This window comes from Podarcis gaigeae, assembly GCF_964106915.1.
Source record: "Podarcis gaigeae genome assembly, chromosome: 2".
In the NCBI taxonomy this organism is placed as follows: Eukaryota; Metazoa; Chordata; class Lepidosauria; order Squamata; family Lacertidae; genus Podarcis; species Podarcis gaigeae.
Genome location: NC_139679.1, coordinates 123414913 through 123441440, shown reverse-complemented (window position 1 = coordinate 123441440; position 26528 = coordinate 123414913). Strand labels below are relative to the sequence as shown.

At 45.2% G+C, this 26528-nt stretch overlaps 2 protein-coding genes and 1 long non-coding RNA gene across 3 annotated transcripts in view; 1 reads left to right on the top strand and 2 right to left on the bottom strand.

Annotated features, from left to right (window-relative positions):
- Positions 1-1110: 1110 nt before the first annotated feature.
- Positions 1111-8445, bottom strand: LOC310835973 (vomeronasal type-2 receptor 26-like; the record flags this gene model as incomplete). Its single annotated transcript, XM_083720942.1, has 5 exons — positions 1111-2301; positions 3561-3687; positions 5692-5901; positions 7129-7911; positions 8296-8445. The coding sequence occupies 5 exons, from the start codon at positions 8443-8445 to the stop codon at positions 1391-1393; spliced, it is 2181 nt and encodes a 726-aa protein (XP_083577068.1). The 3' UTR covers positions 1111-1390.
- Positions 8446-8923: 478 nt separating this feature from the next.
- LOC310838315 overlaps positions 8924-26528 on the top strand; it is a 110729-nt gene continuing 93124 nt past the window's right edge. Inside the window, exon 1 of the long non-coding RNA XR_014560920.1 lies at positions 8924-9126. This is a non-coding gene — a long non-coding RNA (uncharacterized lncRNA). The remainder of the gene's footprint in view (positions 9127-26528) is intronic.
- On the bottom strand, positions 13575-19073 carry LOC310837641 (vomeronasal type-2 receptor 26-like). Its single transcript, XM_083724554.1, has 3 exons — positions 18447-19073; positions 17888-18014; positions 13575-16097 (listed from the first exon to the last, which is right to left on the bottom strand). The coding sequence occupies exons 1-3, from the start codon at positions 18699-18701 to the stop codon at positions 15187-15189; spliced, it is 1293 nt and encodes a 430-aa protein (XP_083580680.1). The 5' UTR covers positions 18702-19073; the 3' UTR covers positions 13575-15186.

Here is a 26528-nt window from a genome sequence, read left to right as displayed (position 1 = left end):
TTCAACAATATCCTTTAGTCGAAACAAAATTTAAAACATTCCTTCCAGTAGCACCTTAGAGACCAACTAAGTATTTTATTGGTATGAGCTTTCGTGTGCATGCACACTTCTTCAGATACACTGAAACAGAAGTCACCAGACCCTTATGTATAGTGAGAGGGTGGGGAGGGGTATTACTCAGAAGGGTGGTGGGAATGGGTGACTGGCTGATAGGTATGGTAAAACCCGTTGACGACTGTTGACGACTGCAATTGGACTTACAGGAAAAAGCAAGGGGTGAGATGGCAAAAAATAGCTATACCGTGTATAATGAGATAAAAATCCAATGTCTCTATTCAGACCAGGTCTCTCCATGGTTTTAAGTTTGGTAATAAGTTGAAGCTGAGGCTCCAATACTTTGGCCACCTCATGAGAAGAGAAGACTCCCTGGAAAAGACCCTGATGTTGGGAAAGATTGAGGGCACAAGGAGAAGGGGACGACAGAGGACAAGATGGTTGGATAGTGTTCTTGAAGCTACCAACATGAGTTTGACCAAACTGTGGGAGGCAGTGGAAGACAAGAGTGCCTGGCGTGCTCTGGTCCATGGGGTCACGAAGAGTCGGACACGACTAAACAACAACAACAAGTTGCAATTCAGCAACTTCTCTTTCCAGTCTATTTCTGAAATTCTTTTGTAATAAGACAGCTGGCCAGTCCCGGAAAGGTGTGAGGTATCTGTCTATCTAAACCAGAAAAAGTAGCCATAGCAAAACCTGAGTTGAGTCATAAAGTTTTTAATGGTTTTAACACTTATGCACCTGTTATCCTGGGATCCTTTCAGATGAAGAGCAGGATGTAAATTTAATTTATTATTTATTTCATAAAACACATACACCACATGGTGTTTTTTTAAAAAAAAAAACTCCTCAAAGCTATTTGCAAAAAAAGACGAAAAAAGAAAATCAACAAGAAAAAGTAATATCCATAATTTAAGACTTTCAAGAAGTTAATATAACAGCAGATTCAAAACAGATTAAAACTTCCATCAGCTTTCTGTACATCTGGGTAGCCTCTAAAGAAAAATGGTTTTAGTAGGAGCCAAAAACCATACAATGAAGGGAACAGCTGGATATCAGTTAGCAAGAAGTTCTGAAATGTAGCTGCTGCTGCCACACTAAAATATTGAGTTCTTAAAAATGTGGGATGGGTGTTATGTGGCTGTGGGTTCAAATACATCAATGCTACAGTGGACTTCTATAGACAGAGTATGATGACCAGCCCCTCCGAAGGCTGTAGCAGCTTAGAGGAATCTGATTACACATAACATCGAGCATGGTTTTCTTAAATGGCTATCCTCACATCCGCTGCAAATTGCTTATGGACCTTATTTCCCTAACACTAGTGGAAAGATCAGATAGAAGCTTTTGTCTTCATTGTGAGGTGCTCCTTTGTGTTCAGATGAGGCTTCAGTACAATAATGTAGCACTTGGGAAGGAAGATGCAGCCCAGGAGCCCAGCATTGGAGGCCAACATAGAGAAGATCTGCACGGCTACCATGTATTTCCCCTTGGTGCTCAGGTAGGTGGGCACAAAGGACACCCAAACACTGCAGAAGACCAGCATGCTGAAGGTGATCAGCTTGGCTTCATTGAAGGCCCCAGGCAGCTTCCTTGCTAAGAAAGCCACAGTGAAGCAGATGGCAGCCAGGAAGCCCATGTAGCCAAGGGCAACATAAAACATGGCAGCAGATCCTTCATTACATTGCAGGATGATCTCTCCAGGCTGGGAGTGCATGTCAGAGTCTGGGAATGGTGGCGAGATCCCCAGCCAGATCATGCAGATGACAACTTGGACACAGGAACTGGAAATGACGATGGAGTTGGCCAGACTCTTCCCCAGCCATCTCCTCACCCTGTTCCCTGGCTTGGTGGCCAGGAAGGCCAGAACCACAGTGATGGTTTTTGCCAAGACAGAAGAGACAGCAATTGAGAAGATGATGCTGAAGATTGTTTGTCGGAGAATGCAGGTCGCTTTTCTTGGCTGGCCAATAAAGAGGAAGGAGGACAAAAAGGAAAGCAGGAGGGAAACAAGGAGAATGTAGGAGAGGTCCCTGTTGTTGGCTTTGACTAGGGGAGTGTCAAGGTATTTGAAGAGGATTCCTAGCACAATCCCTGTGGTCAAGGACAATAAGAGAGCAAAGGAAGTCAGGAGGATCCCCAAGGATTCTTCATAGGCCAGGAAGGTGATAATCTTGGGCACACATTGACTTTGTTCCTTGTTTGGGTGCTGATTTTCTGGGCATTTCTTGCAATGGTCTGCATCTGAAAAATAAAAATGTGATTTTTCTACCACCAGCACCAATGCTTAGAACAGAACCAGCAGCATGGAGGAGGGGTTGCCATTGTCCATTGTGACATCATCACCGTTGCTAGGCAATACAGTCCTCCCTGTATTGTCCATTCTTGCTCGACTGTGGCTTTCCAGGATTTCAGACAAGGGTATTGCACATCCCTAAGTGGAGATGGCAGAGACTGAACGTGGAGCCTTCTGTAGGCAAACCAGATGATGTTGTGGTGAACCAGACAGTGGGCCTTCTTGGTAGTGGCACCCACCCTGTGGAATGCCCTCCCATCAGATGTCAAGGAGATGAGTAATTATATAACATTTAGGAAACATCTGGAGGCAGTCATGTATAGGGAAGCGTTTTAAGGTTTAATGTTTTTATATATGCCGGAAGCCACCTTTACTCCTCATGGGCCAGTTTTTACAAATGGGAGGGGTGACCAACCTGACAATCACATTGTGACTTAGTGACATTGGCTGATGCTGCGCTTTGAACCCCTGACAATCAAGTGATATTTGGGGCTTGAAAGTGCCTTGCTGAGCTTTTCACAAAAGGCATGCAAAGTGTCCTCTGCGAGGATTGGAAGTCTCACTATTCAGCTGCTCAGAGGGACGTGCAGCTCTTCCTCATCAGCTGATCTCCAGGTCTTCAGAAGACTCTTTTGACCTGGCCCATTAACCTTTGCAAGTGGGCATGATTTTTATTTTTAAAAATAAATTTTATGAAGGTTTATAAAGAACAAGGCAAAACTTAATATCTTTTCTCCTTTTGTTAAACCAAACCAAGACTTTTACCTAGATGCAATATAGACACACACACACACACACACACACACACACACACACACACACAAAGGGGAGAGGATAGAGAAAGAAAAAAGAGTGAGGTTAAAAGAGAAAGATGGGGAAAAAGATCCAGAAAATAAAGAACGTCCGATTCTTCATCTGTTTGCTATAAATAACAATATTCACTTTGTTCAATCTAATATAACACCCAACAAAACCACTTTCTATAAACAAACATTATCTTTTTTATCTTTTTTATTTTTAATAAATTTTATGAAGGTTTATAAAGAAAAATACAAAGCTTTATATGTAGCATGGCTTCACCAGAAAGGTCGTTCCAACGGGGAAAACTGGTGAGCCTAATTAGGTGCCCCGCCACAGCTTCATGGAATTGACGATGGGAATTCAAAGTGCCCAAACCCAAGAACATCTTTCCTTCAGAGTCGCTCACCTTCCTGAGCGGAGATGGTCCCTTCCGCACAAGGAGCACAAGAGTAGCAGCAACCTGGCTGCCCTTCCTGAATCTCTTTGGCGTATCCGGGGCGACAGCTATTGGCGCACCTGGAACGGGGTACAGTCTGAAAGAAAGGAAGCATCAAGAGGGGAAAAACATTTTTTGTAGAATATACATTATAATCGCACGGCTGTGGAACCCATAACTGGCTTTTCTACGCATAGTTATACTTTGGAACTCTCTCCCACAGGAAACAGTGATGGTCATCAACTTGGACGGAGTACAATGCTATGTTCTGCCTCCACTGTCTGAGGCAATGTGCCTCTGACTCACGGCAGTTGTTGGGAATTGCAGGGGGCCAGAGCGCTGTTATGCTCAGGTCCTGCCTACAGACTTCCCACAATGTGACTGGCCACTGGGAGAACAGGGTACTGAAACAGATGGGCCATATTATTGTCTCAGGGGCAACTATACAGTGGTACCTCGGGTTACATAAATACAGAAATAGTGCTTCAGGTTAAGAACTTTGCTTCAGGATGAGAACAGAAATTGTGCTCCAGCGGTGTGGCAGCAGCAGGAGGCCCCATTAGCTAAAGTGGTGCTTCAGGTTAAGAACAGTTTCAGGTTAAGTACGGACCTCCGGAATGAATTAAGTACTTAACCCGAGGTACCACTGTATTGCATAATGGCTTCCTAATAACAACAGCCCTCTGAAAATTAAGGGGGGGGGACCAGCGGCATCGTATGTAAAGCGCAGAAACAGTGCGCAAAGTGCATGTACAAAACTGTTGATATTTTCACCCCTCCCACTGCTAGAATCTCCTGATCTGATGTTTTGAGAAAGGAGGGGGCGGAAACTGCTCTCCTCCTCTTCCGCTCCTGACTGACCGCCTGGCTCTGTGTGTGGAGAGAGTCTTATCTATGTAGTGACCAGATGGCTGAGTGGGAGATGTAACACTCATGCAAGCCAGTAGTTCATTAGTTTGCAGTAGCTATTAGAAATAAAAGGAGTTATGCTTCACAGCCAGTCTTTGTCCGTGGAGTTTTCTTGGCAGGGATACTGGAGTGGCTTGCCAGTTCCTCCTCCAGGTGGATCACATTTGGTCAAAACTCTCCACTATGACCTGTCCATCTTGGGTGGCCCTGCGCGACATAGCTCATAGCTTCTCTGAAAGTCCCTTCGCCACGGCAAGGCAGCGATCCATGAAGGGAGCTCTGGTTTTCCCAGTAGTGATGTATGGAAGTGAGAGCTGGACCCTAAAGAAGGCTGATCGCTGAAGAATTTATGCTTTTGAATTATGGTGCTGGAGGAGACTCTTGAGAGTCCCATGGACTGCAAGAAGATCAGACCTGAAGGAAATCAGCCCTGAGTGCTCACTGGAAGGACAGATCCTGAAGCTGAGGCTCCAGTACTTTGGCCACCTCATGAGAAGAGAAGACTCCCTGGAAAAGACCCTGATGTTGGGAAAGATGGAGGGCACAAGGAGAAGGGGGTGACAGAGGACGAGATGGTGGGACAGTGTTCTCGAAGCTACCAGCATGAGTTTGGCCAAACCGCAGGAGGCAGTGGAAGACAGGAGTACCTGGCATGCTCTGGTCCATGGGGTCACGAGGAGTCGGACACGACTAAACGACTAAACAACAACAGCAACATGCTTCACAGCTAGCTTCTGTGTCATTTATACTCTGCGTGAGTCTTGTGCTCACAATGCACAGTTGTGGGTCCACTGCACTGGGACCTGTTTTCCAGGATTGGAAGGTCTTCTGAAAGTGCTCCAGTCACCTAGCCCAGTCGGGGCAGAACCAGTTATTGAGCCCAGTCAGTGACATCGGTTGAAAGGTGTACTGACAAAAACTAGTTCTCACTCCTACCACCCCCACAGAAAAGGACTGGCCCTCTCAGATCTCACCTGGGAGATTTGCTTTCCTCTCCCAGTCGATCACACTGCAGACTCTCCAGTTCCTTGCCTCTCGCCCAGGGCCCTTTCACGGTCTAGCTGCCACTTTCATAGCGGTCCGACCACAGGCTCTGTATACTTGGCTGTGCGGAAAGGGCTTTAACTTAATGGACGTGAGTCCGTGTTAGAGACAGCAAAGGGACGAAATAGAAACAAGCCGTTTCCTCTACCTTGTTAAATGGAAAGGGCCACTCCACAGCGCCTGGGTTGATGGTGAATTGTTGGGAATGCTGTCCTCCGACACTCCCAACTTTCACTCTCCCGTGAGACTTGTTGGGAAACCGCACCCAATTTATGATGTCGAAGTCGGCTGCCGGCTCCTCCTTCCCATCGACAGAAGTAGTATTAGCAAGGTGGGCTTCTCTTAAGAAAGCGATAAACTAGAATGATAGAGGAAACGCCAGCATTTGGAAAACATTCAGAAACAGTGTTGGATATCTCTCCCGAAGATCAGGCCCAAAGGAGGGTGCCTGGGAGTGTTTGAGTGCAGTGACACCAAGCAAGGATGTCAAAAATGCCAGAGCGATCAGTTCTAGTGCTTTATTAAAAAGAAAGGTGTAGACTTGCAGCAAATCAGCCAGTTGGGTCTCTCAACCTTTATAGACTTAGCATGTACATAACCGCAAGGAGATGGCTTGTCCGCGCCCAAGCAAACATTGAGTATCCACAAAGTGGCAAAGGTCACTTTCACCAGGACTTCCCATCACTTCACCTGACCAGATGAGGGCACAGGTGGCAAGTACCCACATCTTGCTGATAGTTCCCCTTTCTGGGCTCAGAGCCCAGCACCCCAAGCCCACAGGTAAGGATCACATCAAAGCAAGCCAATTAGCTTATTATCAAAGCAAGCAAATATATGCATAAAGGAGCTCACTGCTGCAACAACTGCCAATTAATTGTGGGGTCGTCTTGACTGCCAGGATGGCATTTGCAAAGAGCTTCAGGAACAGTTCAACTTTGGTTCAACACAATACCTCATCCCTGTTCCCTGTGAGCTCCAGGGCTGCCATATTTCAAAGGGCAAAAAAAGAGGACGCATTGATGGCATCTGCTTTTAACTATGGATCTCTATGATGACTCTACCCATGAAAAAGAGGACATGTCCTACAAAAAGAGGACATATGTCATATTCCTACGACTGGAGTTCCCCTTACTGGGGTTCCAGGGTTAACACTCCACCCCACTCCCAATGCATGAATCACCTCTTTCTGGGGATGACTGGAGTTGTTATATATTTATTTATTGCATTTATAAGGCTTCTTACGCATCCTTCGCTAAAGACTGAGGATAGATAAAATGAAGTACTTATTCATGCAGTGCATAGTTAACCTGTGGAGCTCTCTCCCACAGTGATGTTCAACAACTTGGATGTCTTTAAAAGAGGATTTATGCTGCATTCTTTTTTGTTAGGAGAAATGGCTTGTGAAGATGTGTACATGGGTCAAAGATGCATGCATAAATTTGCACTCAAGTGCAGAAGAAATTTCGTGAGGGTTTTAAAAAAAAACAACAAACAAAAATAACTCAGAAATTGCTCAGAAATCTGGAGGAATGAATTCAGGGTTGTGGTAGAGGGAAGAGACTGAAATGGACATTTCCATCCCTACCTGCCATGGATGCAGCCTTTGAAGTTCCAACCTAGCGCCATCCCTTGTGAACTTGTGTTTGGATCTCTGTGAATAAACAGCATTCAAAGCATGGGCCAGGACCTGGACAATGTCGTAGTTCCTGTAGCTGTCCTGGGACAGGATCCTTTCACGCTCACGTTGTGGCAGGAGATCCATTTCGTCATGCGCTGTGCATCTTGTCCAGCCTTTCACAGACAACTCGTGCTTGGAGCAGTCAAATGCGCTCTTCCAAAGTGACTCGAGAAAGGAGGAATATGGTTCGTAGAAGTCTTGCTTCACCTGCTTGCTTGTCTTCGTGAATGAGAACGAGCCGAGAATGTGCCGGAACAAGGCAAAATCATAATACAAGATCATGTTGATGTCCTGCACAGCTGTGGTGATCCAGACTTTCCCCGCAGCTGCTGTCAGCTTCTCTTCCAGCATTTGTTGCACCGTGACAACAGGACCAAAAGCAAAGCCAGAATCTGCATAGCAAACAAATACATTGACTCGTCTCCACATGTCTGGAGAGTCACTCTGGAACCATGTTTCATACGGCCTTTTGGAGAAGGCAACGCAGATGTTGTTCCCGATGAGCTGAGATGTCAAAGCCCTCCTGAACCTTTCTCCGTTGTCATTGTCTGGGGTAAAGAGGCCGACCCACATCCACCCGAAATGCAGGAGCAGTTTGACAATCCCCAGGCACTGGGCTTCTTCGTTTTGGAACATCCGGTAGACAAAAGGGAACTGGGTTTTGTCATCAAGAGCAAAGCCATAGCTGAGCTAATGAGGAAAGAGGAAAAGGCAAGAGTCATCATGATAACAGTCCACTGTCTCTCAAGACAGATGGGTGACAACAACAACATTATGGTGTGTGTACAGATATGGTTTTATTGTATTATGTTTATGGTGATTCACCTGCCATTCACCCTTCACTTCCCAGATTACAATGATTTAAAATGCAGTTTTAAAAATTACAAAAATTACAATCATCCTGAAAATATACATCTCAAGTTTCAAGTTTGCATCTTTTCTATTTTATCTCTATAAAGGGAGATTTCATCCACCCCCAAGCTCTTCTTTTGGGGGGCACCCTCAATTGTGGTGGAATCTCGAGAATGGGCTTCAAGAAAAGGCTCGTTCTTGATTTACTCAGAGAGTAGATACCTGTGGGATTTTGTACATGCTCAGCATGGTTGAAATCTGTCTGGAGATGTCCGAATTGGCCCCTTCAAGAACAGCCAGCAGGTTATTCCGTTTCCCACACTGGTAGTTTGGGATGTTGCTGCTTTTGCCACCCACAAGCAGGTCTATCATGGCATCGGAAGTGATTCTTTCATTGAAAAGGTTCTCATAGAAGCTGTATCCCAGGGTCACGTTGGGTAAGAGCTTGGGGTTCTGGTTGACCTCACGAATGGCGATCAGGAAAGAGAAGACATGCCAGTACCTCGTTACGGACACTCTGCAAATGATTCACCCAAACTGGACAAATGAGCATTAAAGTGGCAAATGGTGTTCCGCAAGCGTAAAGAAACAAATTTAAATTAACACAAAAACAGAGAACGAGTTCTCACAGAGTCCTCTCTCAAAGGTAGCTCTTAGCCCTTGTCATTAACAGAAAGTGGTGGACCCTCCCAGTTCTCAGCTGGGAGCTTCTCCCAGTCTCTCACCCTGGGAGATCTTCCTTGCCTCTCACACAGGGTCCTTCTATCAATCCCTCAGCCCCCTAATGTGTGTGTGTGTGTGGACCCCAACAATGGCCCAGAGCAGAGGACACTGAAGTTGAAGGGAAAGCTTAGAATCATAGAATCATAGAATCATAGAGTTGGAAGAGACCACAAGGGCCATCGAGTCCAACCCCCTGCCAAGCAGGAAACACCATCAGAGCACTCCTGACATATGGTTGTCAAGCCTCTGCTTAAAGACCTCCAAAGAAGGAGACTCCACCACACTCCTGGGCAGCAAATTCCACTGTCAAACAGCTCTTACTGTCAGGAAGTTCTTCCTAAAAGCTTAAAAAGGAGGGGAAAGGAAGAAAAGAAAGGGGGGGAATACTTTTCCATCTGTCAGTTGCATAAAAGAATTTATTCAAAACATTCATTCCGGGACTTACGCTATAGTCTTAGACAATGGAGGTTTGGAAAACAGGAATGGTTCAAAGAAACCCCTTTTTGGAGATAGGACTCCGCCAATGAGGTGGTCTCCTGGCATGTAGTAATTCACGGCTTCGTTTTCATCTGGGATCAGATTCAAGGGGCATTTTGCCTTTGCTGCCCCATAGACGTCGCGGGGCATTAGCAGGAGCAGCAGAATGAGGATGATCATGTTGGCTCTGCCTGCTACCTCCCCTGAGACTGCCCTCAACTGCAGGGTCTTCACTCAGCCAGGAGCCCAGCTAGAAATTCAGAGACCAAGTGTATGATGGTAGGATCAGGAACCTTGATAAATGCCTTCTACCAAATCTGTTCATTTACATCACTACTGCCTATACTGACTGGCAGTCAGCTCTACGGGCTTTCAGGCAGAGGGTCTCTCCCAGAGGTACCTGGAAATGCCAGGGATTGAACCTGCGACCTTCTGCATGCAAAGCAGATGCTCTACCTCTGAGCTGCAGCTCTCTTCTCGCTCCAACAGAGTCTGCTGCCCTGCAACTACCCTAAACCTCCACCCAGGCTCTCAGTGGCAAACGACCCCTTTATGCACCAACTTTGCACCAATTTCCCTGGGGCTCTGTTCGAGATGTGACTTGATTCTGCTTTTCGTTGCTGTTGGACTCGAAGGCAGGGAAACAACCATGGAGTGTTGCAGAGAGCGAGAGAATAAATCACAGTGATTTTGATAATTACAAGGGGGGAGAGAATCAGCTCCAGTACCTCTGCGACAACCTGGACTCTGTGGCTCCAACTACAGGTGGCACAAGTGGAGAGAAACATGTTTGCGCCAAACCACACAGAATTGATAGTGATGAAGGGGTTAATGAGGGATCAGTTCTGGCACCCTTTTTTCTAGAGAAAAAGTGCTGGTACTGGTCTTGGTCGCCCTCTTCTGCAAATATAATGTTCTTAAATTGTGGTGCCGAGAACTGGACACAATATTCTAGGTGTGGTCTGACCAAGGCTGAATAGTACTGCCCTATTTAGCCTCTGTCAGCAGACACATGGAATACTGTGTGCAGTTCTGGGCACCACAATTTAAGAAGATTGTATGTGCAGAGAAGGGGGACCAAGATGATCAAGGGTCTGGAAACCAAGCCTTATGAGGAACAGTTGAAGGAGTTGGGTGCATTTAGCCTGGAAAAGAGGAAACTGAGAGGAGATGTGATAGAGTACCTTCAAATATCTGAACGTCTGTTCCATGGAAGATGGAGCAAGCTTCTTTTCTCCTGCTCTGGAAGGTAGGACCAAATCCAATGGATTCAAGTTCCGAGGCAGGAGATTCTGACTAAATGTCAGGAAGAACTTTCCAACAGTATTCCACTTGTTTGACAGTGGAACGGACTCCCTCACCTCGGAAGATTGTGGACTCTCCTTCCTTGGAGTGTTGGACAGCCAGCTGCCATGAATGAGTTAAGATTCTCCCATTGCAGGGGTTTGGACTAGATTACTCTCCTGGCCCTTCCAACTCTACGATTCCCCGATTGCCTGAACGAACGTAGTCCACGAACCATGGAAAAAAGTTTCAGTGATAAACAGAAATCCTACTAGAGAAGAAGAAATCTTCAGCAGGATGTTAGCGTAGAAAATGATTGTTCAGATAGAAAACTCATCATAGGGACATCAGTGTAAATAGAAAAGATGCCTTATTTAAAAGATGTACTTTAAATACTTCATCGTTGATTCCCCCCCCCCCTTTTCCTTCCAAGCTGTTGCTGTTAGAGATGCATTATATGTTACAGCTGTATGGGAGATAAGCAGGACATAACTTATGTTATGAAACTTGTATTTTAGTAAGCATTTTTTCTTATGCAGCTGGGGAACATCATGCGAGCGATAGATTGACGTGCGTGTGCAACCCACACGTCATTTTCGGCCCTAGAAGATGGGGGTGTGCGTGCGAAATGGGCTTTTGCGCAACTGCTGCTGTGCGATGACCCAGAATGCAACCCCTGTGCAAACGACAAGTTGCCTGTACTTAAGTTGTGTTGTATTGGAGAAATAAAGTTCTGTTTGGTGGGGATGACTGTGTTCTACGTGGAGCTACCTTTGAAGGTGACCCAGAAACTGAGATTAATCCAGAATGTGGCAACTAGACTGGTGACTGGAAGTGGCCATCGGGACCACATAACACCGGTCCTGAGAGATCTGCATTGGTTCCCAGTACGTTTCCAAGCACAATTCAAAGTGTTGGTGTTGACCTTGAAAGCCCTAAATGGCCTTGGCCCAGTATACCTGAAGGAGCGTCTCCACCCCCATCATTCAGCCTGGATACTGAGATCCAGCGCCAAGGGCCTTCTGGCGGTTCTCTCATTGCGAGAAGTGAGGTTACAGGGAACCAGACAGAGGGCCTTCTCGGTAGTGGCGCCCACCCTGTTGAATGCCCTCCCTTCAGATGTGAAGGAAATAAGTAGCTATCTTGTCTTTAAAAGACATCTGAAGGCAGCCCTGTTTAGGGATGTTTTTAATATTTAATGCTGCATTGTTTTTAACATTTGATTGGAAGCCGCTGAGAGTGGCTGGGGAAGCTCAGCCAGATGGCAGATGGGCGGGGTATATATAATAAATTATTATTATTATTATTATTATTATTATTATTATTATTATTATTATTCAAAACAAAATAAAAAAATTCCTTCCAGTAGCACCTTAAAGACCAACTAAGTTAGTTCTAGGTATGAGCTTTCGTGTGCATGCACACTTCTTCAGATATCTTATCTTATATATCTTATATATTATCTGAAGAAGTGTGCATGCACACGAAAGCTCATACCTAGAACTAACTTAGTTGGTCTTTAAGGTGCTACTGGAAGGAATTTTTTTATTTTGTTTTGACTATGGCAGACCAACACGGCTACCTATCTGTAACTATTATTATTATTATTATTATTATTATTATTATTATTATTACTTAGAGTTCTTTGTAAACCTCAGAGAATGCACAAGGAGACAAAGCTTTTGTGATAATTCAGATTGTCCAGAAGGTTCAGTTAGTAAAGAATGTGTCTGATAAGGGGGAAGATGGCCTTGGGGATGTGGAGATCCAGGCATGTCAGCGTGATCTCAGGACTGCAATACCTCAAGGACCGCCTCTTCCCATATAAACCTACCTGGACCCTGAGATCATCTTCTGAGGCCCTCCTTCGTGTGCCTCCTCCTTGAGAGGTCCGTAGAGCGGCAACACAAGAACAGGGCCTTCTCTGCAGTGGCTCGACAGGGAAGTTTGTCTGGCGCCTTCATTATAGACCTTTAGGCACCAGGCAAAAACCTTCCCCTTTAACCAGGCCTTTGGTTGACCTGACTGAAATCCTGTACCCGTTTAAAATGTGGCTTCTTTCAGTGTGTGGGTGTTATTGGGTTGTTGTTTTTATTCTGGTTATATATGTTGTGATCTTCTCTGTGAACTTCGCTGAGAACTCTATGTATACAACAGTAAATAAACTCAATAAATAATAAAGAATAAAAATAAGAATATTCTTGTAAAGGGAGTAGGTTTCATGAGTTCACAGTGTCCAGATGTAGGTACTCTATGTAGAGCGTGTATATATTTGCACACTTCCTAAAATAATATATTGGTCCTGACCCCAACGAAGATGCATTGCCATTTAAAATCCAAGCTGACCTTTCCACCCTATGCTGGCCCACGTCAAAACAGGGCAGCTGCTTCTCTGTGTTCTTGCAAACATGTTTTCTCCAGCTCTGCATCTGCTCATCAAGCCACAGAGAGACTCCAGAAGGTTGCCAGGGCGATGCTTCCCCGACTCATAAATATTCTTATTTTTCCCAGGGATTTCTCCAGAGATTCATAATTTCTCGCACTGAGTCTGAAAGGTTTGGTACATAAAATATCCTCTGTCTTGTCAATTCCCTAAACAGCTGCAGACGGTGAGAGGGATAGAGCAAAAAGCCTACATCACAAATGAAAAGTGGCTGTGCTCTTCCTTCTTTCCCTCCTGCTTTTAGGACACCCCAAACGGGGTAGTTGTAAATGTCACCACAAACATATTTTTGAGGGTGGCAGGTTGTGCACAACCATCTCACCCCCCTGCAATCCCAAGGGATGTGTTAGAGCCCCCCAACCTTCCAGGTGGCCCCTGAAATCCTATTTTGGTTTAAGAGAGGGATGAACCTAATGTTGTTTTCAGGGTGGGTTGCTTGAACCCCCTATGTGAATTGTCCCCCTGACCTATGTGGCCCCTTCAGCCCCCATTTTGGATTAAGGGCCCAAAGAACCTGAACGTTTTGCTTGGGATGGGCTGTGAGCACTCAACACAACCAACTCATCAATTCTTTTCTTTTAATAGTTTTTATTTGATTTTACAAGTATAAGATTATAACAATACAACCATACATATGTATATTTAAAGATCTCTCCAAATCTTTGGACTTCTCACCTTCCCCTCCATGGGTTTTCAACTGCATAGTGTTCAATAGTCCATGTTTTACATCACTCCGTTTCCTCCATAGCAATTGCTACATTACAAGTGTTATTGCAATCCTGCTAATGTTTTCATCTGCTTACAGTGGTCATCAACTCATCAGTTCTGATCAGGAGGAATGGGTTTTCATTTTCCCCAATCTTCCACATGCTCCCTGAAACTTCCCCCTATTTAAAATTATGGGCCCAATGGAGCTAAACATTTTTGTGGGTTTCATGCTCTCTATAAGCGTCATCTGTTGCATGTCCCCACAACCATCTATGGGTCCCAGAAACACAAGGGTCCTGAACACAAGGACCATAAAGTTCCCGCACCACTTTGATTGTGCGACGCACCCTGATTGCTTCTTGGTGTCTGCAGTACGGATGGCTCCCGCCTCCCGTGATTCTCCAATACAGTTTTGGAAGTTCCAAACAGCTGTAAAAGTTCTAAACAGTTCTATAAAGTTTATAAAAGTGAAATCTTAGTCTGCTTCAACAGAAGTATAGTGTCCAGATCAAGGGACGTAATAGTCCCACTCTATTCCGCCTTGGTCAGACCACACCTGGAATACGGTGTCCAGTTCTGGGCACCATATATTAAGGTAGATATTGATGAGTTGGCAGGTATGGGGTGAAGGGTGACAAAGATGACCAAGGGCCAGGGAGGAATGGGGGAGACCACCTCTCCATCCTGACCCTCCCAGGGAGGAGGAAGAGGAAGACAGTACAAAGGGAAGTCACAGTTCAGAGGCAGATGAGGATAAAAGTTGGGAAATCATGGGAGAGCCAGAGCAACACCTGGCTGACATGTCATTAGAAAGCATTCTAGACACACACATTCTCCCAGAACCCAGCGAGTCTTGAAAGTAGGAGAGCAAAGAGCTCAAAGACAGAGGGCACTTAGCAGCACCTGCAGAGGAGGCGATGATGATGAGTTAGGAAGTGGGAGAGACTGGGGGTGGAGATTCACTCAGGACAACACCATTATCCAGGAGGCTGGGTTCTGTGGCCTCACTCTGTAAGCTTGGGGAGGGGAGGGCAAAGGACTGTAAGAAACTTTTCCTTGTCTTTATAATTTCCTGGGCAGTCAACCAGGAACCGTTGATAGCACCCTAACATTGGGTATGTTTAGTCTGCATAGAGGCCTACATTTCTTATTTTCATTTATACTCACTCCTATGCCAGAAAGGGCATTGTATAATTGGAGGGATATTTCTCTAAAAGTAAGAAAAATAACAGGAGTGACAGTGGACACCCCTGTTCCGTTCCACAACTGATTACAAAATGTTGGTAATGTGAATTCCCTGTGATCTATGTGATCTATATCTTCCAAAGTATTAACAAATTTTCAGCCAAATTTCATAACTACTTCCATTAAGTTGGTTGGTTCTACGTGATCAAATGAGGGTAATGATTTTTTAAATTGAAACATCATTTTTCAAGAACATCACTTCTCTACCTTCTTGAAAAATAATATTTTAAGAATCAGATGCTATCTTTAGTTTTTGCTGTCAGGTGCTCCTTTGCGTTCAGATCAGGTCTCAGCAAAATAATGTAGCATTTGGGAATGAAGATGCAGCCCAGGAGCCCAGCACTGGAGGCCAAGATGGAGAAGACCTGCACGGCTACCATGTATTTCCCTTTGGTGCTCAGGTAGGTGGGCACAAAGGACATCCAAACATTGCAGAAGACCAGCATGCTGAAGGTGATCAGCTTGGCTTCATTGAAGGCCCCAGGCAGCTTCCTGGCTAGGAAAGCCACCGTGAAGCAGATGGCAGCCAGGAAGCCCATGTAGCCGAGGGCAACATAAAACATGGTCACAGACCCTTCGTTGCATTTCAGGATGATCTCCCCGGGCTGGGAGTGCATGTCAGAGTCTGGGAATGGTGGCGAGATCCCCAGCCAGATCATGCAGATGACAACTTGGACACAGGAACAGGAAATGACAATGGAATTGGCCAGACTCTTCCCCAGCCATCTCCTCACTGAGTTCCCTGGCTTGGTGGCCAGGAAGGCCAGAACCACAGTGATGGTTTTTGCCAACAAAGAAGAAACAGCAACAGAGAAGATGATGCTGAAGGCTGTTTGTCGGAGAAGGCAGGTCCCTTTCCTTGGCCTCCCAATGAACAGGAAGGAGGACAAAAAGGAAAGCAGGAGGGAAACCAGGAGGATGTAGGAGAGGTCCCGGTTGTTGGCTTTGACTATGGGAGTTTCATTGTATTTAATAAAGATTCCTAAATCAAAGCTTGTGGCTAAGGACCCCAGTAGGGCAAGGGAAAGTAGGACAACCCCCAGAGATTCTTCATAGGCTAGGAAGGTGATATGCTTGAACACACATTGATCTCGGTCCTTGTTTGGATGCTGATTTTCTGGGCATTTTTTGCAATGGTCTGCATCTGCAAAAGAGAGAGAGAAAGAGAGAGAGAGAGAGAGAGAGAGAGAGAGAGAGAGAGAGAGAGAGAGAAATGTCTACTACTCTGGATTCAGCCAACCCCTGAGCAATATCCAGCCTCTTGGGAGAGATTCAGTCATAGAAGAAGTCAGTCTTAGACAGCCACAGATCACTGCAGGTATTTAATTAGGTTTTTCTAAACATTAGCTCTACCCCGAAGAAATTTTGAACAGATTCCAGGGCTGGAGATCCCCTGCTTTCTCTCTGGCAGGTTGGGCTACTTGGAGCCCCCTATACCAGGGCCAAAAGGAGGATCAGGGGTCTGTGCAGAAGTCTAATATCTACCCTAGGTCCATAACAATCTCCCTCCTTAAGGACCCCGGGACAGTTAAGTCTAGTCAAAGGCAACTATGGGGTGCAGCGTTCATCTCGCCTCAGGCTGAGGGAGCTGGTGTATGTCCACAGACAGCTTTCTGGGTCATGTGGCCAGCATGACTAAACCGCTTCTGGTGCAAAGGGGCACCATGACGGATGCCAGAGCGCACGGAAACACCGTTTGCGTGGCAAGTCCCTCCCTGTGAAATGAAGACTAATAACACATTCTGTAAGGTTAATGGGCGTAAAAGGCCACAACTTTATTGATTACAGGAATTGGAAGGTATTGGCCTTAGGCATTGGCTCCTACTGAGTACACGGCATGGTGACCGGGAAGGGTTATCCACCAGCCGTGGGAGTCCTGTTGAAGTACACCAACTAGGATCCCACGGGTGTCACCGCTCGGGGGCGTGCCGTAGGCCCTCACCTCCCTAGGTTTCGGACAGGGCAACTGGACTACCCTTTTCATTGGGGGAAAGTTATGGCGCTTCCTCCCCCCTCATTTGCATAACAATTACCCCTGCCAATGCCTAACCGCCAATACTGATGAAGTTGTGACGTTTTGCTATGAGGTAGGCGAAAAAACCAAATGGCTGAAGTGCGCCAAGTGGAAAAATTCCTACAAGGCCCCTCGCGGCGACCAACCGAAGTCCATACCAAGGTCAAAGCTAGCTAAGCCTAAAGGGTGGGTGGGATGGGAAAAACCGGTCAGCTGGAACGGGGCAAAGAGGGCGGTCCCCGGGTGCGCCAGCCTTAAATGGGTTAGGCCACGCCTCCACAGCCCGCCGATGGGCGGGCCAGGTCGTAGACACGCCCGGGGATTCCCTCGATCTTGCGGGGGCTAAGACCCAGCCCCCGCGTGTGTGGGAGGGGGTGGGCCCGCAACCCTACCTCCTTCCCAGCTCAGAAGTAGCTTTACTTCCCGCTGCAGTGACATCTATCCATTTACTTGCACTGTTGTGCTTTCAAACTGCTAGGATGGAAGAAGCTGAGACAGAGAAATGGGACCTCAGCTCGTCGCATGGTTTCAAACTGCTGACCTTCCGATCAGCAAGACCAAGAGGCTCCGTGGTTTAGACTCCTTCACATTTGACCAAAGGTATTTTTTGGAGTAAGGATGAATAGTAGGGCTAAGAAGTGGGAAATGGGTGGGCAGGCATTTAGTGATTGACATGTTTATATCCTCCTTTCCCAATCAGCTTAATATATTTATATATATGATGATGATGATACATTTTAGAACAATATCGTAAACTATAATCATAAAAAGAGATTGATGATGATGATGATTTGAACCACCCAGTTCCCTCCCACACATAAACCATACCAGCCGTGTCCTGCCCAGAATTGGTTTTGAGAGATTCCTGACGGATCCCTTCTCTCTTCCCCAAGGCCAGCCTTCCCCTTGGAGTCACCCACCTTCCTGAGCGGAGATGGTCCCTTCTGCACAGGGAAGACATTCATAACAGCAAAGAGGCTTCCCTTCCTGAATCACCTTGACGGATCCAGGGCGACAGCTTTCCACACACCTGGAAGTAGGAAGGGTCTAGGCACAAAGACGAAGAGGGTCAGTGAGAATTGTTCTTTGAGGGATAGTTTGTTGTCATCTGCTGTAGTATCTAGGCTATAGCTTGAAACTCGGCAATTCCCACCCCTGTCCATTACATGAATGATTCATGATTAAATTCAGAAAAAAAACAAAGGACCTCCATTAAACAAAGTTCTGTATATGGGCCATGAGCTATTCACTACTGATAGAAATACATGTAAGAACCCCCCTTTCCCCATTCACACAGCTTAGCAGGAAGCCTCCTTTGGCACCCAGCTGAGCAGGGGAGCTGTAGGAACTATCTGGAACAACAGCCCAGTGCTGGAGTTGACAGGCAACTGAGGGCAGCAGCCCACAGAACAGGGAGCACTTATTAGAGCTCATAGAAAAGACAGCAAAATGACAGGCATGATTTCCACTCCCCGTCACCTGATTGAGCCACTTGGGCCACACAATGGCCTCCTGGTCGATGGAGCACTTCAGGTCTGGGGATCCCTGTCTGTTGATACTCCCAAACTTCACTCTGAGGACGGATTTATTGGGGAACACCACCCAGTTCACAATGTCCAAGTCGGCTGCCAGCTCCCCGTTCTCATCCAAATACACTCTGTCCATGGAAGAATTGTAGAACTGGGTGCTTCCCAGGAAAGGGTGGAGCTGGAACAGAAGCAAAGATGAGAGCATTTAGAATAAAGGGAAGCATAGGCCCCTGTTTTGCTAGCCCACAAATGGAAAGTCAGCGAGGTCCCAGCTAAAGAGGATTGGCAGCTTAAGTGGACAGAATATGCAGAAATTGGAGATTTAACATAAAGAATAAGAGAGCAAGAAGAACATACATTGAAAGAAGAGTGGAAAGCATTTACTGAATATATGAAAAATAACACTATACAGCTGAAAACAGTGGCAGCATTAAGATAAATTCAACCACGTAAATAATGTTTGATGGATGTAAAAGTAGAAAACTGATTTGAATGGTTATAGCAAAATATACAGGGGTGTATAAGATGTAAAATGAACCAAGGAAAGAGAAGAAGGGAAGTCATTGGATATTTTAGAGTTTGTAAAATATTTATTTGGAATTGTTCAATTTAAAATTTAATAAAAATTATATGATGATGATGATGATGATGATGATGATGATGGAAGCATACTGACAATCCACTACCCCTTTGCTTAGGGCTGGTTGCAAACTCAAATAGTAATGGAGGGATCTTGTCACTTTTGGTTCATACTGTTTTCTCTCTCTCACACACGCCAATCTTAAATTCAGTTCTCCACATTTCTGAAGCATTTTTTAAATAATAAAAAGCTCATCAGAATTCTTCAGCATTTCTGTGTGATTTTCTCCTAGTAAGCATGTTTTTGAAGGATGCTGCCCCCTTGGATTGTTTCAGAAATTAGGTTCGTTTTTCCTTTCAAGGCAAACTGAATGAAATCTCCAATATGGGCTTCAGCAGGGAAAGGCAGGAGCTTGGTGGAGGGAGCAGAGAGCCAGAGCAGAGTCAAGCGGGTGTCAAATTAATAGAGACTAGAGACAGCCTGGTCAATGTCATCTCCCCTGCCAAAAATAATTCCAACTTGCGGGGAAAGGAGAATTGGACACATGATGTTAGCAGTTGCTCAGGGAGCTGTGCAATGAGGCAAGAATAAGAATAGCAAAAAGAAATGAAAAAAGTATATGTATTAAGGAAGGTTTAAAAAGGAAAATGGCTAATGTGTTTTGCAAACTTTGGGTTTTTTCCATAGTAGTTTTTTTCTAAAGGGCTCCGGTCTCTTGCTGAGATTAAGATTAACTAACTGGATGCTGTTCTCTGCTAGCTAACATGTGAGTGTTGTAACCTTAGATCATGTGATGAAGGTATTGGATTGCAATAACTCCTTTTTGAAGGGAGCTGCCTTTTTGTCTTTGGCTCCAAAACTCAATAGAGTCAATATGTAAAGGAAGCTCTCCTGAAGGTAAAGCAAACATCCTGGAGGCTGAAAGGCAGGAGAGAGAGAGAGAGAGAGAGAGAGAGAGAGAGAGAGAGAGAGAGAGAGAGAGTTTTGCGAGTAAAGAGTGAATAATATTTCTATGCGCCTGGACAATAATTCATTTCCAAAGGAAATGAATACTTCCAGTTCCTATGCTTCCAGTCATTTCAAACTGCACAATATTCAATATCTGCAACACTACAATCAATTCTCATGCTCAGTTGAGATGTCTATGAAGGGAAAGAAAATACCTGCCATGGCTGTAGCCTTTGAAGTCTCATTCTCTCAGTTCCCCTCTGCTTAGATCTAGATGAATATGCAGCATTTAAGGCATGAGCCACGGCTTGCAGAGTGTTGTAGATCCTGTAGCTGTCTAGAGAGAGGATTCTTTCCAGATCATCTTGGGGAAGCCGCTCCAGTTTCTCTCTCTCTCTGCATCTTGTCCGGCCTTTCACTGAGAATGCATGCTTTAAATAGAAACAATTAAAAGCATCCTCCCAAAACTTCTTAATACCAAAGAAAAAGGGTAGAAAATCACCGTATTTTGCCCCTTTACTTGTCTCAGTGAAGAAGGAAAATATACCATGGATGTGTTGGAAAGATATCTCATTATACATCAGCTCCAGGGCGACATCCCACAAAACTGTTGTGATGAAGATTTTCCCAAAAATGGATTTCATCACATTGTCAAAAAACTGTTGTATAAAGAGTAGTCCATTTAAGAAAAAGGTCATTTCCCCATAGTAAACAAATACGTGCACTTGCCTCCACTTGCGGAATGGAAGACGAGGAATGTATACTCCATTTGTATTCAGTCCTGGGATGCTTTGTGAGATGACAACACATACACCGCTCTTGATGAGCACGGGTGTCAAGCTCTTCAGGAACCTCTCTCCATTGTTGGTGTCTGGTGCAAGGAGGCCAATCAAGGTCCATCGGAAGTGCTGGAGCAGCTTGACAATCCCTGGGTACAGGGCTTCTTCTTTGGGGACCATCCGGTAGAAAAAAGGGAAATGCCTCTTATCATTCAGAACATGAGAGACAAAAGCATAACTGACCTGGGAAGAGAAGGAAGATTTGTATCTTGTTTGATTTCAGATCAAAGCCTAAATATTTCTAAGCCCAACATGAGATTGGGAAGGTCTTAGGAAGGAGGAAGGTCTATTGCAAGGACCCTTTGGTGGGAACAGTGATTTCCTTGAAGGTTGTGGCAGCCGTAAAGAAGGGAAATTTGATGCTAGGGATCAACAGGAGGGTAGTTGAAAATATGCCTGGCAATATCATAATGCTATTATACCTCTCTCCATTCCTACCTGTGGGATTTTATAGATGCCCAACACGTTTGAAATCTGGATGGAGTTTTGAGAGTCGGACCCTTCGAGAACAGCCAGTAAGTTAGTCTGTTTACCACAGCTGTAGTTTGGAAAGTTCAGCTGCCCAATGGACAGCATGTCTAGCAAAGCATCATAGGTCACCCTTCCATCAAAAAAGTTCTCATGGATGCTGTAGCCCAGGGTGATGTTGGGTAACAGCTTTTGATTCTGGTTGATCTCTTGAATGGCATACAAGAAGGAGAGGAGCTGCCAGTACTTTGTGGGTCCTTTCCTGGGGGGAGAAATTATATACATACCAGTACCGACCAAGTAATATTTCTGTTCTACCTCTAATATTCAGCTCTACCTCTTTTTCAAAAAAAATCCTGCAGAAACAGCCCCAAGGCTCATCTGTTCCAGCATTCTCAAGGCGGCCAACCAGATGCACATGCAAAACTGAGAAGCACAAGAACTCTTCCCCTACTTGAGATTCTCAGTTACTGGTACCCAGAGGCATAGTGCCTGTGACAGTGAATGGAGAACATAGCCATTCTGACTGGTAGCTGCTGAGAGCCTAATCATCCCCCAATTTATCTGCCATTGGGATCTTCATATGTTCTTAAAGGCAGGTACCAGATCATGAGAAAGGCCCCAGAAAGTAACTGGAGATGAGTTGGATCTAATAGAAATGGTAGCAAGTGGAACACCAGGAACTCCATCCCCACAAAGATAGATAGATAATACTTTATTCGGCTATAAGCCCACAAGGTAAAACAAATCAACAAATAAAATAGCATTTTACAATCTAAAACATCAACTAAAATATTTCAACGCATAATCTCCTTCACATTACTTACAATCTCTAGATGTACCGTATTATGGCCTTTAAGATAAAGATGGTGCATAGAGTTTACTAAATTTTTAATAGTCATGCAGCATTCCATGAAGTCTTTTATATGAAAGAACTGAAATCAGGAATCTGGCAACCTGTAATGTTCTATAAGAGTCAATGTCCTGGAGTAGATAAGCTAGATGTAATTCAGGTGGTTTAGCAACAATTTCCAGAATGATTGAACTCAGAGTCCTTGATCGGGGAACAATGTATAAGGGGCAATAAAACAAGATATGATAAAGGGATTCTATTGATTTGTTGTCACATGCACATAAAACAGAGGTTTTACCGTTAGAAAATCTATTGCTCAGCACATTTGAGGGGAACACATTAAATCTGGCTCTAACAAATGTGAATCTATGCGACGCAGCCGATAAGGTAGATAGATATCGAGTGGAACAGCAGGAACTCCATCTCCACAAAGCGTCTTACCAATAAAAGCTGGTGGAAGGACATTGGCTAAAGAGATGACGATGAAACAGAGTGTTTGTGGCAGAGATGACCCCACTGATGAGGTGGTCTCCTGGCCTGAAATAATTAGGTGAATCTATCTCATCCCTTTCCAAAGACAAGAGGCATTTTGTCTTCAGTTTCCCACAGTCCCCATAAGGTAGTAGAAGCAGTAGAATGAGGACCATCTTTTTCCTCCCAGGAACGAGCACCTCCCTTACAAAGAATTAGAAGTCTTTTGTTGTGGTCCTTGCAAGATGCAGTAACTTTCTTCTTACTAACGGAGCCCTACAGAGGGGTCACATCTGAAGTGGAGAGAAGTCAAGCCAACCTCATTCTGGTGCAGTTATCATTTGCCCTAAATCTCAGCCCCCCCCCCCCAAGTTTTGGGTGGCTCAGGAGGCATATATCTGCCAGACCTTTGTGCCTCAGATCCATAACATCACGTTTAGTGGACTCAAATGTGATATTTGGAAGCAAAAAAAACCACACACTATCATTTTGATAATTATATGGAGAAGAAGTACCACCTCTGCAAGTTCCTAGACACTTTATGCAGCTCCACCTGCAACTGCAGGGCTGAAGAAAAACATGTTTGCGAAAACTCCAAGATCTGCCTCCAAACTGTGAGATGCAAATGCCAAAGATTGGTGGAAAATGCCAAGATTAAGAGTTAGAAGTTACCTGAACTATCCTACTTGAACTCTCGCAGAATCCCCCCCTCGCCCCCCCCACCCCCCGTGATGCTAACACAGGATAGGGTTATCTTGATGAATTTGAGAGGTGAACAAGGGAACTGAAATTTCACGTAAAGACAGAAACAATTCAGCAGATTTTTTTGTAGGTTTCTTGTTTTTTTTGTTCTTGTTGTTATTATATACTTTTTGGTCTTATCCTGTATTTTTATGCTGTGAACCACCCTGAAATCATTGGGTGAAGAGTGGTGTACAAATTTAATAAAGAAACAGACAAACCAACACTTGGAATTCCAAAAAAGCGTTCAACAAGGTGCCTCCTGGGTAAGCTTAGTAGTCATGGAATAAGAGAAAAGGTCCTCTGGTGGCATCAGGAATGGAAGTTGCAGGAAGCCAAAAATTGGTTTAAGTGGATAGTCCTTCAAATGGGGGGTGTGGTGCCAGATGTTCTTGACCAAAATCTCGCAAGGACAATCTGGCCACATCGTTTTGCACCAACTAGAGATTCTGCACCAGGCCCAAGGGCAGCCCCAGAAAGAGTGCATTGCAGTAGTCCAGCTCCACGTTTTCCATTACTCCAGTGGTCACAAACAGCCATAGAGGACACGTGGGTCTCTAGTGACAAAGGTGTATCCAAGAGTACCCCCAAATTATGCACTTGCTCCTTTAGAAGTGGGAATCATCCAAAAAGCCTACAAATTGTGTTCCAAGCTTCTGTGTTCCTGTCACTCCCTAAGATATGAAAACAAGACAAGGCAACAGCATAACATTGGGTCCAAATGAGCCACAACTCTATTGATTACAGATGTGAATGGTTTGGCATCGGCATTGCGTATAGCCACTTATTCCACCCCAGTCCATCTACTGGGGGTGCATCTAAGGGTAATCCACACCTGCCCCCATGACCTTCATCAAGTAGGGGTTACCACTGAGGGGTCCCCGTTGGAGGAGTGCTATGGCCCTAGCCCCCGCCTGGGCATCTGGACAGTTTTGATGTGCAGGTGTAAATATAACCTCTAGGACCCATAGAAGGAATGGGGGGAAGGCATGAGATTAAGCGTAATTTCGGCATTTGAATCTTGTATTGCATTTTGTTGTATGTATATTTATGTTTTAAAATCAAATAGCATCAAACTGCTAGGTTGGCAGGAGCTGGGACAGAGCAATGGGATCTTGCCACTGTCACACAGATTCGAACCGGAAACCTTCTGACCAGCAAGCCCAAGAAGCTCAGTAAATCACACTGCCGGAAGAGTCGCTCGGTCAAACACAAGTCCGACAGTCCACAGCGTGTTCAGAAGCAAAGAGAGAGACAGGAGCTGAACAGCTGAGGGAGGAGTTGCCCAGGTATGAGACAATGACAAGGGAACCCGAAGGGAGGGGGCAGCTAGTTGAGATGTCACTTGAGAGTGTGGGGAACCCCCCTCACCACAGACTCGGAGGTCTGAACATGTCAGAGAACAAAGAAGTCAGTGGGAGGGAGGAACTTCCCATTGGCACCTAAAATGCTACAGAAGTCGGAAGGAGGATTTAGAGCAGTCACCTGCCCCCCTTGCGGAGAGCTGTGTATTTCTGCTTGCAACATGATGCTGTAATAAAAGGACTATAAATAGATCAACTGCTTGTTAATTCTTATCTGTGATGTTACCAAAGGGAGAGGAGAACTCTCCACGCCTGACACAACATCACTCTTCCCCCTTCCCCTTTCCTTTACTTCTCATGAAAACTCAAGGGATTTGTCCAAAGTTCTCCTTTGGGTCCACTAAAATGGACCCCATTTTTGAGAGGAACGTGAGGTGACATCCTGCTTCTGATTCAGTCAATGAATCAGTCAACCAAACAAACAATAATGCTCTCCACCTGATTCAAGTCTTCTCCAGACACCCTGCTGATTCAGCATTCATCCTGATTTACTTGATTATGTGGTGCTCAATAATAATAATAATAATAATAATAATAATAATAATAATAATAATTTTATTTATACCCTGCTCTCCCCAGCCAAGGCCGGACTCAGGGCAGCTAACAAGCAATAATAAAAACAAGTTGAATGAATACAACTTAAAAACAAGAAAATACAACATTAAAACATTAAAATGCAGCCTCATCACAGCAGGAGAAAGGAAAAAGAAAGAGGGGGAGGGAATCAAATTGACTCCAAGCCAAAAGCCAGGCAGAACAACTCTGTCTTACAGGCGCTGTGGAAACAAATCAGATCCTGCAGGGCCCTGGTCTCATGAGGCAGAGCGTCCCACCAGGCCGGAGCCAGTGTTGAAAAGGCTAATCTAACTTCCTTAGGGCCTGGGAGCTCTAGGGTGTTGCTATTTAGGGACCTTAAGGTCCTCCGTGGGCCATACCCATTAATCCAAAATGCGGCAGCTAGACTGGTGATTCAGAGTGGCCACTGGGACCACATAACACCAGTCCTGAGACATCTGAATTGGCTCCCAGTACATTTCCGAGCACAATTCAAAGTGTTGGTGCTGACCTTTAAAGCCCTAAACGGCCTCGGTCCTGTATACCTGAAGAAGCGTCTCCACCCCCATCATTCTGCCTGGACACTGAGATCCAGCACCGAGGGCCTTCTGCCGGTTCCCTCATTACAGAAACCAGACAGAGGGCCTTCTCGGTAGTGGCACCTGCCCTGTGGATCGCCCTCCCTTCAGATGTGAAGGAAATGAGCAGCTATATTCTTTTTAAAAGACATCTGAAGGCAGCCCTGTTTAGGGAAGTTTTTAATATTTAATGCTGTATTGTTTTTAACATTTGATTGGAAGCCGCCAGATGGGCGGGGTATAAATAAATTATTATTATTATTATTATTATTATTATTATTATTATTATTATTATACTGGGAGAGGTGGTCCAGTAGGTACGAGGGTCCTAGGCCGTGAAGGGCTTTAAAGGTCAAAACCAGCACCTTAAATCTGACCCTGTACTCCACCGGGAGCCAGTGCAGCTTGAAAAGCACTGGGTGAATATGCTCCCATGGCAGAGACCCCGTGAGGAGCCTTGCTGCAGCATTCTGCACCCGCTGGAGTTTCTGGAACAGCTTCAAGGGCAGCCCCACGAATTACAGTAGTCAAGCCTGGAGGTGGCCGTCGCATGGATCACTGTGGCCAGGTCGGGGTGGGAAAGGTAAGGGACCAACTGCTTGATGAGGTGAAGGTGGGAAGATGGAACATTTGTT

What these genes read in the sequence shown, in the direction of transcription:
- LOC310837641 (XM_083724554.1), bottom strand. Translation starts at nt 18,701, where the DNA reads ATGCTCTCATCTTTGCTTCTGTTCCAGCTCCACCCTTTCCTGGGAAGC. An exon ending in GGCCCAAGTGGCTCAATCAG is followed by an intron (nt 18,015 to 18,446) that starts GTGACGGGGAGT and finishes CTTTGTGCCTAG; the next exon opens with ACCCTTCCTACTTCCAGGTG. An exon ending in GACCATCTCCGCTCAGGAAG is followed by an intron (nt 16,098 to 17,887) that starts GTGGGTGACTCC and finishes TCTCTTTTGCAG; the next exon opens with ATGCAGACCATTGCAAAAAA.